General features: G+C 43.0%; 2 protein-coding genes across 9 annotated transcripts in view; both read left to right on the top strand.

The window, feature by feature from the left end:
• The window catches only part of hppy (MAP4K3-like protein hppy), a 54298-nt gene extending 37510 nt beyond the window's left edge, over positions 1 to 16788 (top strand). For 2 of the 8 annotated variants that reach the window (XM_065863584.2, XM_070994964.1), the window contains exons 4-16: positions 4470 to 4568; positions 5127 to 5425; positions 6121 to 6208; positions 7308 to 7371; positions 7725 to 7787; positions 10447 to 10485; positions 13087 to 14266; positions 14332 to 14458; positions 14521 to 14874; positions 14933 to 15376; positions 15441 to 15662; positions 15720 to 15846; positions 16076 to 16788. In XM_065863584.2, the coding sequence (XP_065719656.2) occupies positions 4470 to 4568; positions 5127 to 5425; positions 6121 to 6208; positions 7308 to 7371; positions 7725 to 7787; positions 10447 to 10485; positions 13087 to 14266; positions 14332 to 14458; positions 14521 to 14874; positions 14933 to 15376; positions 15441 to 15662; positions 15720 to 15846; positions 16076 to 16175 (3206 nt within the window). In that variant the 3' untranslated portion in view covers positions 16176 to 16788. The remainder of the gene's footprint in view (positions 1 to 4469; positions 4569 to 5126; positions 5426 to 6120; positions 6209 to 7307; positions 7372 to 7724; positions 7788 to 10446; positions 10486 to 13086; positions 14267 to 14331; positions 14459 to 14520; positions 14875 to 14932; positions 15377 to 15440; positions 15663 to 15719; positions 15847 to 16075) is intronic. The other 6 variants (XM_065863588.2, XM_036813857.3, XM_017085395.4 and 3 more) reach the window with 6 other exon arrangements.
• Positions 16789 to 17627: 839 nt separating this feature from the next.
• On the top strand, positions 17628 to 18985 carry LOC108017831 (ribosomal RNA-processing protein 8). Its single transcript, XM_017084984.4, has one exon. The coding sequence runs from the start codon at positions 17691 to 17693 to the stop codon at positions 18762 to 18764; it is 1074 nt and encodes a 357-aa protein (XP_016940473.3). The 5' UTR covers positions 17628 to 17690; the 3' UTR covers positions 18765 to 18985.
• Positions 18986 to 19760: the final 775 nt, after the last annotated feature.

Genomic DNA, 19760 nt, shown 5'->3' with positions numbered 1-19760 from the left:
GAAAGAAAAAGCCTTTCAGATTGAGTTAAGTAAGTAAGTAAGTAAGATCTTTACAGAGTCTGTTTTCTTAAAAACGTTTTGTTGACCGATAAATATAACTGCACAGTTCCAAATTTAGAGTTTGTAGAAAAACTCGTACATACTATGGTAAAACACGTCCGCAATATAATATTTCAAATATTTTCAGAGGATTTAAGTATTAAATGTATTTAAATATATAATATAAGGTATCATATATTCATCCCCTGGATTTAATCAATCGATTTCCCAAAAAGTAGACTGCGGAAAATGCTTGCTCAGCTTATTATTTAGCAACAGGACATCTGCGAAATCGCTTGGCATCAAGGACACTCGCTGGCGAAGTCAGTATTCGAGTTTGAAAGACATTCTGGGCAATGTGGGCGGGGCACGGTGTGCTGTCACGCAAAGTGTTTATCATTATGAGACTCCGTTTTGTGGTTTGCACACCGAAGCATCAAAGCAGAAAAATGCGAGTGGAGTGTCCTGACAGCGGCAACAATTGCGTTTAACGCTCCTAAACGCTCCTCGCCCATGAAGCAGCTGTCAGAAATGACAAAGCACAAATAACACAAAATAACAGAAGAAAACATGAAAATTAGACAGGGGTGGAAAATCAAGTATACGTCCGAGTGGATCCCTCTCAAACCACTTTGAAATGGTCAGACCCCTGAATGGAATTGAATGCAATTCAATTAGGAGTAGCATTATAATGGCTCCTGCAAGGAATTCTCAAATATAATCAAAAAGCGATGGCGATTCCAAAGGGAACAATTCAATTTGCGGAATATTTCAAATGCAGGCGAACTATAAAAAATATAAGTAGCAGAAGCTGGACAAAAGTAGCCGACCAGCAGGTGGCCAGTCTGGTTCTTTGTTTGCCATCCTTCTGGGGAAGAAAAGAGGGAGTTTTCCACCCACCCACCTTTGTTGTCGCCCCAAACTGAAGCACAAAAGCAAATAATTTTTGAAAAATGTCCCAATTGGAGAGTTGTCGTCTTAGTTTGGTGGCTACTTCTTTTGTGGGCTGTTCAGTTTCCCAATCCCTCGTAACCTTTCCCTCCAACCACTTCAGCCAAGTATTTGTGTCACTAATAGATTTCAGCTTTTCCTACTTCTCCTGAAGCTTTTCTGCTGCAGTGAGCAGCGCTAAGCTTTTCTCCAAATTTTAGTAAAGAAAATTTCCTAGCAACCTCAGAAAGAAAAGAAGGACTTTTCATAAATACCACGTATTTTGGAGACCTTATTCTTAAAATGATGTTTTAAAAAATATTTAAAGTCTTTTCCTAATCTTATGTTTTTCCTCACGTTATGTTAATTTAAAATGCTCGCTTAGGGTCTTAAGTTGACGATGTTAGGGCAACGGGAGGTATACGCAATTTCAATGTAAATAGCAACTTATCAGTCACAGGCCATGTGCGGCGAAAAAAGGGGGTGTAGTTTGTCATGACAACTTGCAATCTTCAGACGAGTAGACGAACCAGCGATGATTTGCATGAGCTACCACTTTTCCGTCGTCATCGCTGAGACTTTCAACTTCCAAGACTTTGCAAATGAGATTTTTGCGGTTGAGGGTGGCCATCAGTTAAGCCCCTGAAGTTCCCCCACCCACAAGATCCCACTGACCGCCTCACAATTAATTATTTCAAATGCCTGGCTCTGCACTTAATTAAAGTTCTCACAACCCTTCATGGGGCACTTTGACACTCGCCAGCTAATTAAGTTATGACAGCTGGCTCTCCACTCTTCATGTCCTTAATTTCGCCAAAGAAAGGCTATCCAGCTTTAGAGTCCGGGCGCTAATAAAATCTAAACCAAGTTAGAGTTCGTGACATTTTCAGTGAATAGCGGTGGGGCACCATAAAAACCGGCATCTGATTTGATTTCATTCACGCCAAATTGGATTTATCCTGCTTCGACTAAGCACTTTAATTTTTAATGCCGCCTTTTGTCCTTCGAGTCCGTCGTAAAAGCGAAAAGCTGCCATAAAGCAAGCTTGCAGCGCTAATTTGATTTTAGATTTATTTGAATGGACAAGTCCGCTCGTTTGGCGGTGTGTGATTAATGTGCTGCAATTTGTGCAGCGAAAAATAGAGGAAGAAAGGGAGCAGTATATATACAGCGAGGCAACTCCAAGTTTAACGACCTTGAGGTTGCCGGGGCCTTTGTTTCCCCTTGGTTCTTTGTTGCCACTTTTGGCTGCGTTTTCATGACATTTTCGAGCTGAGCGAGCATCTTTTGTGGCATGTTAGTGACAGGGTTTTGAGGGATTGACGGGAGTCCTTCTGGTGGTAGATGGTGAGGTGCCCGATTGTATAGGAGCTGCCACTATCTCCCCCTGTTTGTGTGGAGCTGTCAAACAATGTGACGTCCGCTTGCTGTTATCATTCGGAGTGCTCCTCTTCACTCCGGCTCCTCTGCCATTGTAGTTGTTGCCTTTCCCGACGTTGTTGCGACTTCTGTGACAAATGTGGTGATAAGTACACACACCCACACTCCTATCCGTCTATCCTGAAAGTCTGCTTGGGAGCACGAGGTCAACCCTGAATCGTTTGTACTGCATATGAGCATAAGTCAATTGCTGAGCTTACATCGACTGTTAGAACGACAGTAAATACTCGTCTGATCCAAGATATGCCAGCTCTTTGTGGTTGCATATTTTCAGGCGAAGTAAGGGCACACACTCGGAAAAATCCACACACTTGCGAAAGATTTCAACGTTATTCCAAATATGATATGAACTACTTTATAATCACAAGCTGTACCTTGACAACTGTTTTAAATGTATTACTGCAAATAATTTTTATACTATTGGAAAATTGTATCCATGGATGTATTATGCATAAATTGTAAGTTGATTACTACTTCATGCTTTAAGATCTTTTGGTTTCTTCTAATCTTTAAGTTCTAAGTGTATCTTTTTTTAGAGGTTCTTATACAAATATGCAACAAATCAGCATCCCTCAATATTAAATGTTCAAGAACATTATTTTTACGAATGTTACCGATCCTGAGTCGTGAATTTCGTTTTCATTACCCCGGTGATGCTTTATTTTCACAGTGAGTTTTCGTCCTTGCAGCCGAGAAAAACAACAGAGGTGGAAAAGGGTCGGAAAAGGGGGCTTAAGCGAGGGAAGACAGAAGAAGACAAGAAGCTGAGGGGGTGGCGACAGCCTGACGCTTTTATTATTCAATAAAAAGGTGCTTACGTTTGTGTTTAGTGTCATTAACAAGTCAATGGCAACACACGATGAGCAGAAACTTCCACCTCGGTGGCTCTGGGCTGAACCGCCCACCCCTGCCACGCCCCCTTAACCCCTATTCCGCCCATTCAGCCGCAGTTATGCCATAAAGATGAGCATGCGTGTGTGTGTGGGCTGGCCTAATGTTTCCCAGTTCGCGAGTTGACGGAAATGCGTCTTGGCATTAAATAGATGCAGCAGCCTAAAAGCCTGCCACCGTTTTTTCTCTCGTTTTCAACATTTGCCATTTAATTCCACAGCCCTGTCTTCTTTAATTCCCGCATTTCTTTTTTTTTGCTCCTTTTTTCAGCAATTAACAAAATGATACTTGACTGGCTGTTGTTGCTGTCACTTTGTGGATGAAATTGCTTCCCCACCACTGTGTGTTTTCTGTGTATCAGTATCAGTATCAGTATCTGTGTGTGCACTGTTTGTGTTGCCCTTTAATTAAAATGCATGCGAAAGTTCAGAGAATTCGCATTGCTCCGATGCTTCCAATTCAGCCCCCATTCCGCATCACTCTTCCAGATCGAAGCTCAAACAAGAGCGGAAACAATGACGAAGGCCCCGGGCGAAACCGAAAACCGTAACTTAAACTTGGCCCTATCAAAGAGTCTGGCATCAAACCTGATTTTCCACCTTCGTTGTGGTTTAATTAAATTGAAAATACAATTAACTGCCGCGACGACTTCTCATCCACTTGTCAAGAGAGAGGAAAATTAATTTTCTCCGGGCGCCATCCATCCGGGAAACTACTCCAGCAGATGCTGTTACTATGCTTGTTTCCACTGCTGGCTCGGCGAAATTGTTGCCTCGTTGCAACATGGCAACATGGCGTATGAGTAATGGTCGCATTAGCCCCACTCCTCGGGATCATAAAACGTGCGCCCAAAATGAAGAGCAAAATGTGTCGCAAACGCCTTTTCACTCCCCCGGCTTTGATTACCTTGCTCTCTGCATAATTCAGCAATTTGTTTATTTGCACAATTGTCACATTGACGCATAAAAAACGCTAATTAAATTAAAAACGGTTCGCTATGCCCGGCAAATGAATAAATGAAACCTACATAATCGGCAGCAATGAAATTAAATGTGTGAATGTTGCATAATTAGCTGAGGCAGGCAAAAAAAAGTGCTATTGATAGCCATCGGAAAATAAATTTCATCATTTAATATATCTATTTTTTTCTACTTTTCTACCCCTTTTAGGCACACCCTACTGGATGGCTCCCGAAGTGGCGGCAGTGGAGCGAAAGGGTGGCTATAACCAACTATGTGATATTTGGGCCTGTGGCATAACCGCAATCGGTGAGTAACTCCATTAAAAATTACCAACCTTAAACAATCGGAATTAAATATTTATCATTTGTGCAAAATATTAGTCTATGGATTTTTGGGGAATTAACTAATATTATACAAACACCAAATGGTCAAACACTAATGAAATTTGATATAAAACAAATTACCTCACATACGACTTTTAAGTTAAACAGAAGTGAATAAAATGTTTGTTGTTTCTGCCTTTCTTTTTTAGTCGACCGAAATTTAATTAAGTAAAAAATGTTGAAGTTTACAATTACTAACAATCTTTGTACTTGCATGTTTTGAGTTCAATACAAAATCGTAATACTTAAAGCTAAACATTATACAATATCATACCTAAAAAATATTTGAATCAGGGTTGATAATATTAGGTTCGTTGTTAGTCAAATTTTTTTTTTAGCTTTATCGTCATTTAAAAAGAGTTCAGAGTTTCATATTAAAAATAAAGTTTATAATAAAAACTAATAAACTAATAAGAATTTAAATTTGTAATAAAGGTAGGATATTTAACAATAAAAAGTTCCCTGTTATCTTCCACAATAGAACTCGCTGAACTGCAGCCGCCGATGTTCGATCTGCACCCGATGCGCGCCCTCTTCCTGATGTCGAAGAGCGGCTTCAAGCCGCCCACCCTGAACAATAAGGACAAGTGGAGCCCCACGTTCCACAACTTCATCAAGACGGCGCTGACGAAGAACCCCAAGAAGCGACCCACCGCCGAGCGCCTGCTGCAGCATCCCTTCGTCCAGTGCGAGATGTCCTTGCGGGTGGCCAAGGAGCTGCTGCAGAAGTACCAGAGTCCCAACCCGCAGTTCTACTACTATCTCGATGGCGATGAGGAGGTGAGTGGTCGCCCCCCTGGGCGGAAATGGGGTCAGATAAGTCTGGGGATGGCAGAAGCCACTTGGCACCTTTCCGTAATTTATTTACGCTTTTAGAGGGCGAAGCGGAAAACCAAAAGAAAGTTTTCTTAAGCTAAAGCTCTCCAAGAACATTTCTGCTCCGGTGCGTTTCGGGATTGGTCAACGATTTAGTGCGCCATTAGACACTTTCAGGAGCCTTATGGCTCAGTCCCCGAGTTCGACCTAATTAATTGGCCGCCGAACTAATGCAGCCGTCTAGACAGCTGGCCCAAGGCTTATTTAACGACACTTGGAAATGCGAAATCAAATTTAAGTTTAATCGCTCGACCAGCAGGGACAGTCATTTTAAAGACATTTTCATGGGCTCTTGGAGCTTTGGTGGGTCCCTGTCAAGTCATAAATCTTCAATTTGCTTGGATGTTTTGCAAACTTTTAGCAGCCGGTGGCAAATAAGTTTCCCTGCTCACATTCCTAGCCCTAGATATTCAAATTTTACTTAGACGGCACCTTTTCTTGGGAAAAATAACGCATCACGCTCAAAAATCCCAATATGATTTTGATTTATGAGATTTTATCACAGGCGGAAACTTTGTCACCGAATGACTGACGATGGGGAGCTGTGGCCCATTCTCCGACAGAGTTTAAAAGTCTCCTTTCTCCCCAATTCTTTTCAGTCTGTAGCTGGTGTGCCGCAACGCATTGCCAGCAAAATGACGTCACGCACCAATGGCGTGCCAGCGCAAAATCACACACTAAAAACAGGTAAGTCGATGGGTAAAATCTTTTAAATTCAGGAAACAAAAATTTAAACCAAGGATTTTGTTCTATGCTTGAAGAATTTCTTAAGCTCACGATTTAATTCTATAGATTTTGAAATGGTCTACTGCCTTCAATCCAATTCTCATAATCAAAGCGTTCAAATGTTCAGAAGTAATCAAACATTTTATTTTGTTAAAACAAGTCTAGTTTATTTTTTGTTCTTAGCTAAAACATTGAAAATATTAAAGATAGGTTTTAATGTTGTTTTACACACACAGAGAATTCTGACGTTCCAATCTGATTTCAGAATGTTCTTAAAAAGAGAACGAAATTTTTTAAGATGAAAATGTTTTTATTGTGCTTAAATCAAGATGCATTAGTGGTATTTACATTGTATATCTCAACAACTTATTGAAAAGTTTTTAAATAAACTCAATTTAACTTTTCTCTTCTCACCATTTCTTGTAATATTGTAATATTGTAATATTTATATTATTAATTCTAACGTTCTCATCTGAGTTGTAAATGTTCTTAAAAATAGATTGGCATTTTTAGGTTGAAAATGTTCTTATTAACATCGAATCAAGTTGAATTGGCGGTATTTAAGTACATTGTATGTACAAATAAACTATTAGTTCAGTCCTTAGTGTATACTTATCAAAAAGTTGTTAAATAAACTCAATTTAACTTTTCTCTTCTCAGCATTTCGTTCTTATACTGATACCAAAATGTACTTACACGGTTTTCAAGAACGAAGGTTCTCAAATCAAGAACAATGTACTTGAATATTTCTCTATATTTCATCTATTCGATGGTAAATGTATAGGTATCTTTTTTTTATTTTCTGAAAATTCTCTGAAACCAAAAAAAGAGAATAAATAGAGTTATACCGCTTAAAATCTCTCTGGGTAAGAGCAGGACAGCAATACTCAAAACTCTCACAAATAGAAAAAGAGAGCAAAGGCAATATGGCAAACATATCAAAATGATACGCCCCGTATCTAAATCGAACTGATGTTCATCAAAATAATAATCATATCTTCTATCGATATTTTGATAAGTTTTGATAATCAAACTTTTTTCTCTGACTTCTTTCTCTAAGGAATGACGACGAACTCCACATGGAACGAGCGATCTTCTAGTCCCGAGACGTTACCCAGTGACATGTAAGTGCAGTCGAACCTTTCCTATTGCTTTCTCTCCGGTTTCCTGGACCTATGCTACAGTTTTGTCTATGGTTTTCTTACTTGCGAGACGGGTTAAATCCGCTTCAGTTTTGGTACTTCGGTTTCAGTTTTCACACTACCACACAGAACAAAAAACACACTCCACTATGTACATACACTTGTAAACTAAATGCAGGCTGTGGATTCACCAGCTTGAAAATCACCCAGCAGCATTTGGGAATTTTCCCACAGGGAGGGGACGCTTAAATGCATCAGCAGCAGCCAACCATTGGTCAAACCATTAGTTACACAATTCTATAGCCACTTCTACGTTCTGCTCTTTATATTTGTAGTCCCAGCGCCGAGCGATCAAAACCGAAATTGAGCGGCACCCTGATTATGAACATGTCTTTAAGGTTAGCCAAAAGGGTCCATGGGTCTACGTTCCAGCTGCTACACCGAACTGCATTGCATGTTGCGCTTTTTATGCTGGCCAAAACTTAAGGCCGCAGCACGCGCGCCGTGTAATTTGCTCGGAACTTTGGGCTTGTGCGAGCAGAGTCAATTTTTTAGTTGCACGTTTCCCGGGAGCTGTGTTTACTTTCGTATTTCGCTGCATTTTCATGTGTATATGGCTGCTACACACGCTTGCGCTTAGTTGCCGCTACGTGTCTCTGCCCTGGAAAATTCCCAACTTGTGAATTTTTCATCCACTCCACGGACGAGTGCGAGTCCTAGTCCCAGTGCCTTTCCCATTCCCAGTTTCATTCTCGGATGTATAATTGCAACCTGGCTTCCACGATTCCCAGGGCGGGCTTGAAAACTTGTGGGCTATTTAATTGCCAGCCAGAAGTGATTACGTCAGGGCGAGAGACCCGCCCAAGTATGCTGCAACATAATAATAATAAGCAGCCTCAGCTCCCGGATCGGCGTGGCTCGGAAAACAAGAAACTTGCAAGGAGCGCGATGAAAAATTGGGGCTACAGCAGATAGATGGCAGGACTTGAAACAAGCAGTGAGTGGCGGGCTTCGTGGAAGAGGAAAAGTTTCCAAGAAATCAATTAACGCAACAGCTAACTATAACGGGAACAGAGTATAGATAGATGGATGGCACATCAAGCATACGCCGCGTGGCACGCAACTGCAGCCCCAAAATGCCGAGTGCACAGAGAAAAATGCCATGCGAAGTAACAAGACGATTACTTTACTACTTTAAAAACTCGTTAATCTATTACATCTTGAAGTTATTATTTTTTGATAACGGATAATAGAGAAGCATATAAAGATATAGGGGGAGGCACACAAAACCCTGAGATTTAAAATCACTTTTAAATGTCATTCTAGGTGTCTAAAAGTATGAGTGAACTCGTTGACTTTGGACACCTTAAATTACATTTAAAGGCGAATTCGTAAAACTATTTGTGTGACACCTCTGATTAATTCTTTATAATGATGAGTACAAATACAAATTTAAAAAAGTCCATTGAACACTTATCACACTCTTATTCCTTGGAGTGGCATAAAAAACACAAGACTTAAAATCACGTTTAAATGTAATTTTAGGTGTCTAAAAGTATGCAGTGAATAAAGGACAGTCGTCTCTCCGAATGTACTCGTTGACTAACGAGTTTGAATTATATTATTGCATACTTTCAGGCACCTAAAATGACATTTGGAAGCAAATTTAAAACACTAGTAATTTGTGTGGTACCCCTGACTTTTTTTTATATTTATTGTTTGGTTTTATTCATCGATATAAAGAAATTTAAAATTGCACACAGAAAATAAGTGTTATTTAAAAGTTCCATTTAACTTAAATCGCCATATTCCGTAAGGTACGACACCACTGAATTCAATATTGAAATCTATTGCATTCTCGCCTACTACATGACATTTTTCTCTGTGCATTCGCCGGATGAGGCGCCATTTGTCATTTTAAACGATTACACATTGTTGGCCGCTGATGAAGGGGAGTGGCGCGTTTAATAAGCCCTCCCAGCGAGCGGAGGATGATGTGGGGTGAAAAAGAGGGTCTGGAAGTGCTCGATTTGAGTTATGTGGCAAACACTTTGCAGCAGCCGCCACTCGAGTGGCGTCGCAGACAACAAAGCCAAGTCACTCTGTCTATAAGCATGCGAGGGCTCCTCCAAGGGCTCCCTATTTCAGTCCCCCCCTCAAAAGACCCTCTTTCGATTCTGATGCCCAATTTTATTGAAGCCATAAAAACGGCTGCGCCAATTTCTATGTACTGAGCGCTACTTACAAGCGACTTGCTGGCTAAGTGCCACGCCCCCGCCCCCAAACTGCGGTACCCCCACCCAGACCCCGCCCACATCCGCTGCTTTGTGGCGCCCGAAAAGTTTTCAAAAGCTGGCTCGTCTTACGCCTTTCTCCTTGGGGCCGCTCGACCGTCATGGTTAATTTCATTTAAACCGTCATAAGCAGAAAGTACAACAAGAATTTATTTTTGCTTTTTGTTTATGCTTTTTTTTGTGGCCAAAAGCCCAACAAAAAAGGGAACATTATTAATTGCCTAGGCGGGTGGGAGAAGATTAAGATGGGGGAAAAAACGGCAAAGAATGCCACATTTTTTAATATCCCGTTTATGGGCTGCTCTCCAAGCGGAGAAATGGGCCACGCCAGATGACATTAGGCAAAATTATGAACATGGCAAATTAGCTGATGCGTTTAATTGGGCGTTAGGATTTTTTATGCCGCCAGCCTTTTTAGAAAATAAGGATTTACCCTTGGTGTTGGCTTTAAAGAATAATGAATTAAGTTTTTACTACTTGCAAGGCTGCAAATTGGGTGGCTTTGATAAACACACACAAAAACCCCTTTTACACACTCTAATATTTACAAGTACTCGAGATTATTAATGCTTTACGATCTGAAAGTAGCTTTAGTTTTCTATTTGGGGCTGCCAAATAATTTTTCTCAACTAACTTCGTTACTTTTCCTACTTTTGTATTTTGTTCTCCTTTTTTTCTTATTACAAACTAAACACAATGAAATTTTTCGTTTATTTGATTTTCCTTTTTTCCGTATCTTTGTTTTTGTATTTGATTTTTGTAGGAGCCTCTTACAATATATTGATGAGGAGCTGAAGCTAAGGTAACTACACCCACCAATGTATTCCTTTAGACTCGAGCTCCGGCTCTCGGTGTGACCACCTCCTCAAACAACCACCCCTCTCACATAGATCACCCTGACCCACACTAACCCTATCATAACTCATACTTTACACTCATTAGCACACCCATTTTTACACAGAAAGATACGAATATCGGTCTGAAAAACGAATACCGAGGGATTCGATATTGATTATTCTTCTTTAACAATCTTTGAATTCTTATCTAACTTAAGTTAACTTGAATGTGGCTAAATTACGAACATTATTTGGTTTTAAATTGTCCTAAATCATAAGAGCTTGCATACCTCTCAACAAAGTGTCTAAAAGTATGCAATACATTTTCAGTCTTGAAGTGCTTTATTTTTTTAACCTCTTCAGAGTTCTTAGGTACCGAAAAAAAAAGAAAGACCTCGCAAAGTCTTTAAAAGTTGTAACTTGAAAGCTATTTCTTAAAACCGTGCAATATTTTAAATATTAAAGAGTTATAACCAGAAGGAGTCTAAAGACAAGACTAAGTTGGTGCACTAAATCAAACAAAAGCTCCATTTAAGCCATATATTTTTTAAATTTTGGTTTCTTTATTATTAAATACCATGTTTTTCCTGTATAAAAACTTTCTCTGTGACTTTGATTTAGCGTTAAGTTCATCTCGCCTAGGAAATAAGTTTTTGCTTTCCTTTTGGCCACCTCCCCACATGCATACACACTTGCAAATGAGTGTGTTTTATCCTGGCAGCCGTCAGATGCCAGACCACACCCACATACACGCAAAATCCCCACCGCCAGAGCTGCTGCATCATTATCATTATGAACCAGGAGCAGCAGCTCATCATGTGGCCACCTTGGTTTATTACCGACCATCTGCCCATCCCATATCATACCATCTCATCCCAACTCATCCCATCCCGTGGCCGAAAAAATAGCTACATTTTCATTACGCTTTTTTCCGTTCTGCGTCCATTGGAACCATATTAAGTTACGGTGCTGTTCTTCTCCCATCTTATAAGTTAGTTCCCCAGGTTCCTCTCGCACTCTTTGTTTGGCCAACTTCTTTGTTTTGTCGGTTATTGTCTGGGCCCGGGCTTTGTTCACTTTTGCCTCTTATTCCGCCTAAACTTATGCCTTTGTCTATCGATGGAAAGCCATGGGGAAAAGCGAGTGAAACTGTGAAACAGGGAGAGCAAATATAAAATAACGCATAGGAAGAACGCACGCATACGCACCGTGGGATGCCCAGAAATGACCCCTTCGATGGCTCAATTATTTGGCCGAACGAAAACCAGAAAAGCAGTTTTCAACTAATTTATACGGAACAATTGGTTTATATTTTGGGCAAAATTTATACATCGATGGGTCGCCATGAAACGCGCTCGATTTGTCCTGCCCTTACTCCATGTGGACCCTTTTCCCCATGTTTATTGTTTATTTATTTGATGTGTGTGCAAACGGCCGTCACATTGCTTTTATTGTTATTATTATTATTGGCCTGGCCCTAGTGCAAACAAGTAATGCCACACGTAGCCGTGCTCCGGTGTTGATTTGTCCATCTCGGGACCCGAAATCTCCCAAAATATGCAGCATTATTGACCATCGCAGTGATTGAGGAGCTTCGAGGGGGAGTCTTGGGACGCCTAAGCTACTTTCGTCCTCTGGGAGGACTATTGAAAAAGCACGATGAAAAACAAATTGCAATTATGCTAACATGAACTGAAAATCCACGAAACTAATTCGGCAAATGGAAAATGGGATTCCTTTGGTCAGCTTTTCCTCCTCGCCCTCTTCGCCAGCAGCTGTTGAGATTTTCCAGCAAATTCTGTTTGTTTTTGCATCATTCCACCTTGTTTTATTTGGCTAAAATTGTTGGCATTTTGTTTTTAGAATTAATTTTCCAAGCTTTTTTCATTTTTTGCTGCCGTTTTTGTTTATTGTTTCTTTTTTCCTTCTCCTGCCTTTCTGTTTCTGTGCATTCATGTGCGAGGCAATTTTCTATTCAAGCATTTCCCATTTTCATTTGCGTGTGTGAATGTGCTTCGATGTGTGTTTTGTGTATCTTTCAGCATTTGTGTTTTGCATCTCATGCATAATTTATGGCTTCATATTAGTTTATTTATTTATTTATCTTGCATGCAGTAAAAAATAAAAGCAACCAACTAGGACACTAGTAAGTGGGCTTAACCCGTGGGTGGTAAATAATTTCATTAAAAGCGTAATCCGCTTAACCCCCGGCTGCCCCCTTGCGGTTTCCCGAGGGGGTTTATCAATTCTCCATTGCATGCTACAGAACACACAAACAGGGAACTCAACTGCATGCCAGACAGGATGGGCTGGGGGTCAGCTCCTGCCTCCCGCCTCCTCCGAACTCAGCCACCACAACAACAGAACCACCACCCACCGAATCACGCCCCCTCACCCAACCACCCACCCGAAAACAAGTCGAACAGCTGTTTAGCTATAGTGTTTACCTTACCTACCGATCGATCTCAGAAGGAAGCTCAACATCTCGGCTCTCTTTTCTCTCTCTCCCGCCTCTCTCTTATCTTGATCTCCCTCGATTCGCTCCGCTTGTCTGAAATGCTCCGCAGAGCGACCTTGCCACTGAACAGCGACACCAAAGACCCACTCGCCGCCGAGTGCAGCTGCTCCTCCCACAACGGAGGGGCTGCCGGAGGAGCAGGAGGAGGAGCAGGCGGGGCAGCCGCGAACGGTAGCAGCAGCAGCGGCGGCGGCGGCAGCGGAGGCGGAGCAGTCGGCACCACCCATCATCAGCACCAACAGCACCACCAGCATCAGCATACCCACCATCCGAATCACCCGCATCCGCATCAGCATCAGCAACATCAATTGCCGCCGCAGCAACAGCAACAGCAGCAGCAACATCAGGCGGCTCAGCAGCAGCTCCATCACCACCATCCAATGACCACGTCCATATCCAGCGGCTCGGTGACCGCCAATGCCAACTGCATCAACTCGTCCGCCTCGCTGGCCTCCATGCCGGGTCTCAGCGCCTACCTGGGCATGGGCTCCCATGTGGGCGGCCACATGGGCATGGGCCTGGGATTGGGCATGGGCCTCGGCCTGTCCAATCTGCGCACCACCAGCATCGATGCCGACGACGATGAGCTGGTGGCTGCCGATGTGGCCATGAACAATGCTGCTGCCGCCGTTCCTGGAAACGGATCCGGGGCTGGCAACGGTTCCGGATCCGGTTGCTCCGCCTCTGCGGCGCACTATCTGCGGTACAGCAGCAACTACCGCTCGGCCGCCGCGGCTCAGGCATCGCAGGCGGCGCATCCGCTCGTTAACGCCAACGCCAACTCCAATTCGAATTCGAACAACGGCCATGGCCACGCGCCGATCTCATCCAGCATCTCGTCCTCTGCGTCATCAGCTTCGTTTTATAATCGCCTCCTACTCCTCGATAATTCCAGCGGCGATGCAGTCGTCGGCGGCAACGGAGGTGGCGGCAGCCACAACAGCAGCGGCGGAGTGGCAGGTGGTGGCACCAATGGCCTCCCGGACAAGCTCGACCCGGAAGCCACTGCCCAGGCTGGCGCGAAATCCGTCGGCGATGGCTTTTCGCATTCCAACAGCCCTGCGGTGAATTCCGGAGCGGGAGCGACAGGATCGAGGGACAACGATGGACCCTCGTCGAGCAACTCCTCGCATCTCTACCAGAACCTGCTGAGGAGCAGTTCCGGAGAGACGCCGGCGGGATCGAGCTCAGCGGGCAACAACTGTGATTACCGGAACGAGAGCAACCAGGTATGAAGTCTTCTAAAAGCGGATTTGGTATTTGGTTATTAATCACTTCTATGTCCAACCCCCAGAATGGAGTGGAGGACTCGCCCCGGCGCCATAGCTCCATGGATCAGCTCATTGGGTTGCTCGAGAACCTGGGCATGTCTTCGAGGACACGCAGCCTGAGTGATGGCGGCACTCAGGACGATGACGAAGGTAAGTACTAGCATATATCTACTCAAATAAACATTTATTCACATTCTTTATATCCTATACAGCGGAGAAGGAGGCGCAACCCGATCTGCTGAACAACACCCCACCGGTGCCACCGAAGCGCTCCCACAAGCGCCGCCACACGCCCCCTCGCCCCATCTCCAACGGACTGCCGCCGACCCCCAAGGTGCACATGGGCGCCTGCTTCTCCAAGATCTTCAACGGCTGCCCCCTGCGGGTGCACTGCACCGCCTCGTGGATCCATCCGGAGACGCGGGACCAGCATCTGCTGATTGGCGCCGAGGAGGGCATATACAACCTCAACATGAACGAACTGCACGACGCGGCCATCGATCAGTTGTTCCCGCGCCGCACCACCTGGCTGTATGTCATCAAGGATGTGCTCATGAGTCTGTCGGGTGGGTATTCGTTTCGATCAGCCTTTGATCCTTTTAATAATCATATTGATGTTTCCAGGCAAGTCCTGCCAGCTCTACAGGCACGACCTGGTGGCCCTGCACTCCAAGCAGACGGTGCGCTTCTCGCTGCACATGAACAAGATCCCGGAGCGCTTGGTGCCGCGCAAGTTTGCGCTGACCACCAAGGTGCCGGACACTAAGTGCTGCACGCAGTGCTGCGTCACGCGGAATCCGTACAACGGATACAAATACCTCTGCGGGGCGACGCCCAGCGGCATCTTCCTGATGCAGTGGTACGATCCGCTGAACAAGTTCATGCTGCTGAAGCAGTGCGAGTGGCCAGCCACTAGCATCCAGGGCGGCGGCTATGGCTGCGTCCAGAACGGACACACACCCGTATTCGAGATGATTATCACGCCGGAGCTGGAGTACCCGATAGTGTGTACGGGTGTGCGGAAGGCCATGAACGGCTGCCTCAAGCTGGAGCTGATCAACATGAACAGTGAGTGGAGAGATGGAGATGGGAAACAAGGATTCGGTTTTAATGGATTTCCTTTGCTTTTCAGGTGCCAGCTGGTTCCACTCGGAGGACCTGGAGTATGACGCCATGGCCACGATGGTGCCGCGACGCGACCTGCTGAAGGTGGTGCGCGTGCACCAGGTGGAGAAGGACGCCATTCTGGTCTGCTACGGCAATCTGATGCAGGTGGTCACGCTGCAAGGCAACCCCAAGCAGCACAAGAAGATGGTATCGCAGCTCAACTTCGACTTCAACGTTGACAGTATAGGTAGGAGATGGAAATCACTTAAAAAGAATCGCATTCTCATTGGTAAATCGATTTCAGTATGTTTACCGGACAGCGTTTTGGCATTCCACAAGCACGGCATGCAGGGGAAGTCGTTGCGCAACGGCGAGGTGACGCAGGAGATCAAGGACATGAGTCGCACCTACAGGCTGCTGGGCAGCGATAAGTAAGAACACCTTTATATATCCAAAAAAGTGTTATATTTAATTTAATTATTATTGGCATTTGTTTTTAAAATCAAAGAATCAACTAGGTTTCTTTATGTTAGAAGGGTAGATGACATTGTATTAGTATCCTTCCTTATTATCTTTTATTATTATAGTTTTGTTTTCTCAATGATTACATTACGATTTTGAATTACTTGATATTAATTAATTATTTTTTCCTTATTACAGGGTTGTGGCCTTGGAGAGCCAGCTGCTGAGGACCGGCTCCCTGGGCAGCGAGGAGGGACATGATCTGTACATTCTGGCCGGGCACGAGGCTAGCTACTAAGCTAATAGGCGCCCGCTTAATCCACTGTTATATTTTAAATATAATCCGGTTCACCACACAAGTTTTAAGGGCAGCAGCCGCCGTCGTCGTCAACTATTAACTGTAATTTAATTACTCGTAGGCTAAGCAGTGACTTACTGATCGTAGAGGACTAGAGAGAGCCAGTTGCATGTCGAGCGTTCGATAGCTTAGATTAGCGCAATTTTACAGCACCTAGAAGAGGCAGCCTTCGAAGAAGAGACCCAGATCCACACTACCAAGCACACTGATGGGGCTGCTCGGCCCGAGTCGCTATCTTTCGATCTGCCGACCACTCGATATACTAGACGTCTACGTCTGCGTCTACCCGATTCCGTTGTAGCTATATTTTTGTATTACAAAGAAATGCTTTAATTTATACAACTAACTTTAATGACCTACGGTAATCGCTACGGATAGTTATGTTAGAGATTTGTGTACACGCTTCACAAAGCCAATAGATACGATTCCAAATAGTCAGTCAGCAGGAGAATCCAAGTAAACCTACATTAATACACGCAATTATCCACACGATTCGAGACCCACTAAGGCAATTAGAACTAATAAATAATTCTTAGTCTTTAGCAATTGTAAATCGCAATGTTTTTAGCTGGTTAAACTGCTTTCGATTGGCTCAAGACCGCAACGGAAAAGTTAAGGACGAGGGAGTGAGGGGAGCGATATGGGATGATACGGTTTGTTGGGAAACAAAACTAGCTAGTAAGTCTTTTCTAACCTAGTAACACGAATTAACAAAAATAAATGCAAATTAATGGTCTGTATCTGTATGTTAAACAAGTAAACTGATTGTCATAGTTACGGTTCTAGGATAAGCTAAGCGATGAAAACAGACAACTTTCCGAACAGCACCGATTCATCGATTGAGTTGTAAAAATATTCTACTAGACCTTAAGTTATTTAGTACATACGACAAAGCAAAAAACCGAAAATTACAAACTAATACAGAGAAAAACAAACGGATAAACACACAAAATTGTTGAACTCTAGTTTAGTGCAAAAATAAAAAGTATGTGAAAGAAATATTGTCTTATTTCAAGTGCATTTTGGAAGGGGTTCCAGAAAGGTATAATGAATTTGATGTGAATATAAATATATCCAAAGGATTTTGATTATGAAAACATTCCACTATATCGTTAGTTGATCAAACAGATGGCAATTTTTTCGATTTTTTTCAATTTTGAAAATTAATTTGTTGAAAATATAGTATAAATTCGGGAAATGTTCAGAATTCTTTTATACATTTTCCGTATAAAAATTAATTAAGAGGATCCAGATTCCCTGATATCGTTAGATAACTAAATTCAAAATTGATTATTTCAATAAATGTTCAGAATACCTCTTCAAAATTTCCGCCCTAATTCGAAAACGCGTTAGGCATTGCTCAAAAACGCGTTCGTGACGTTTTTAAAAGTGCGGTAACTCAATTAGTGGAGGCTTCACGTGTTTCCCGATTTGTTTACAATTTTCCCTCTCGAAATGAAGCCATTCGAAGTGCCGCCGTGGGAGGCAGGAGCAGAGATCATTGAATTTAAGCCTGTGAATCCATCAGGAAATGGAGTTGCTACCGTCAAGAAGCCAAAGAAGAAGAAACCCAAGAAGAAGAAGCCAGTGGAGGCCGAACAGATACCCAAAGTAAGCCAGGCACCTGGAAAATTCAGTTACCGGCATGGCGGAGGACCTCTGGCCCCGCCCCCTGACTCTTCGGATGATGACGACGATGTGGAGGACGGCATCCGGGCCATGCACAAGGTGAAGTCCGGAAGAATAGAGAAGCAGCGACCACCAACGCAGGCCACAAAAGGCGGCAAAAAGGAACTGAAGTTGAAACCCGAACTGGCGCAAGCGGCGGTGGAGGCCATGGAGACCACCAGCTCACCAAGCCCGACTGCCAACTCACTGGCCAGCAAGCTGCAATCGGAGCTCCTGGGCGGACGGTTCCGTTACATAAACGAGCAGCTCTACTCGGTGACCAGTCGCAAGGCGGAGGCCCTTTTCCGCAAGGACAGCTCCGCCTTCGAGGCCTACCACGCTGGCTACCGGCAGCAGGTGGAGAAGTGGCCAACGAATCCACTTAACCGCATCATCAAGACCATCAAGAAGGTGCCCAAGACAGCTATAATTGGAGACTTCGGATGTGGAGAAGGCAAACTGGCTCAGTCCGTGCCAAACAAGGTGTATTCCATGGATTTAGTGGCTGCCCGCAGCGACATCATTGCCTGCAACATCACGGATACCCCGCTCCAAGCTCAGTCTCTGGACGTCGCCGTATACTGTCTATCCCTAATGGGCACTGATCTGAACGAGTTCTTCCTGGAGGCCAATCGAGTGCTCAAGCTGCACGGCAGTGTCTATATAGCGGAGATCCAGTCGCGTTTCGAGGATGTGCGGGAGTTTGTGCGCTGCTTGGGTGCCTGTGGATTCGACCTAATCAAGAAAGATGTAGCTGTTAACTATTTCTACTTCTTCCAATTCAAGAAGATGCGTCATGTGCCCAAGGGCACCAAACTAAAGGCCTTCTCCCTGAAGCCTTGTTTGTATCGCAAACGATAAGATATCTGACTGCATGGAATCAAAAATGATCGTTATTCACTCTTTAAAAACTCTCCTCCGTTCGACACTACATTTTAGTTTAAACAAATGTATGGTCTTTTAATATCGATTGCACAGACTGTTTACGGAACCCGAGACGGAAGCTGCACTTATAGATAATTACGTTTGTACATTAACTAAATGTAGGAATCTTTATCAACGCAATAAATATTGAATTTTTACCATTGCGCTTACATCAGTTAATAGCAAATTCGAGTACGGATAAAACTACCCATGGTTATTTTTAAAGACATCACAAATGATTTTTATTAAGTCATTCTTTCCTATTCAAAGCGACTCAATTTAAAAACCCATGCCAATCTTAAATACGAAAATATCATAAGAACTGTTTTCATTCTTTCCTAATCAAAACAACTCAACAACCGTGCCAATCTTTAATACGTAAATGTCATAAGAACTGATTTCATATTACCTATTTGAAAAAAACAAATTTCAAAGCGTTTAGGGGACCAATCGCAGATTATAAGTTTTTTTTTTGCCAAAACAAATATTTTTTCAACGGGTGCATATACAACTTTGATTAGACGACAATTCTTGATACATATATGTAAATATGATGGACTTTCTTATAAAATACATATGTATATGCACCAGAGAATACATATATTAGACTTCTCAGAAATTACCGTGAGTTTGCTTGCAAAAACAATATCTCAGAATTCAGATTCTGTAAAGTAATCAGTATAAGGAAATTTTTTACAAGTGTTGCTAAAATAATAGTGTTTTTTTCTTCAGTGAATAAGTAAAACTCTAAATATAGTAATTTTTATAATTTTTTATTAACGGCCAGACAGATCTACATGGTGCATAAAATTAAAGTTAAAAAGTATTCTAATTTAGGCACCTTTGCCTTAAAGTATTTACCAAACTAAACAACTTCTTCGGGCGCTATAAACATTTGAAATTAAAGCCAAACCGCTCAGTTGACCCACCGAC

The sequence above is a fragment of the Drosophila suzukii genome, chromosome 2R (assembly GCF_043229965.1).
Source record: "Drosophila suzukii chromosome 2R, CBGP_Dsuzu_IsoJpt1.0, whole genome shotgun sequence".
In the NCBI taxonomy this organism is placed as follows: Eukaryota; Metazoa; Arthropoda; class Insecta; order Diptera; family Drosophilidae; genus Drosophila; species Drosophila suzukii.
The sequence above is the reverse complement of the archived record's forward strand: the minus strand, read 5'-3'. Positions and strand labels throughout refer to the sequence as shown.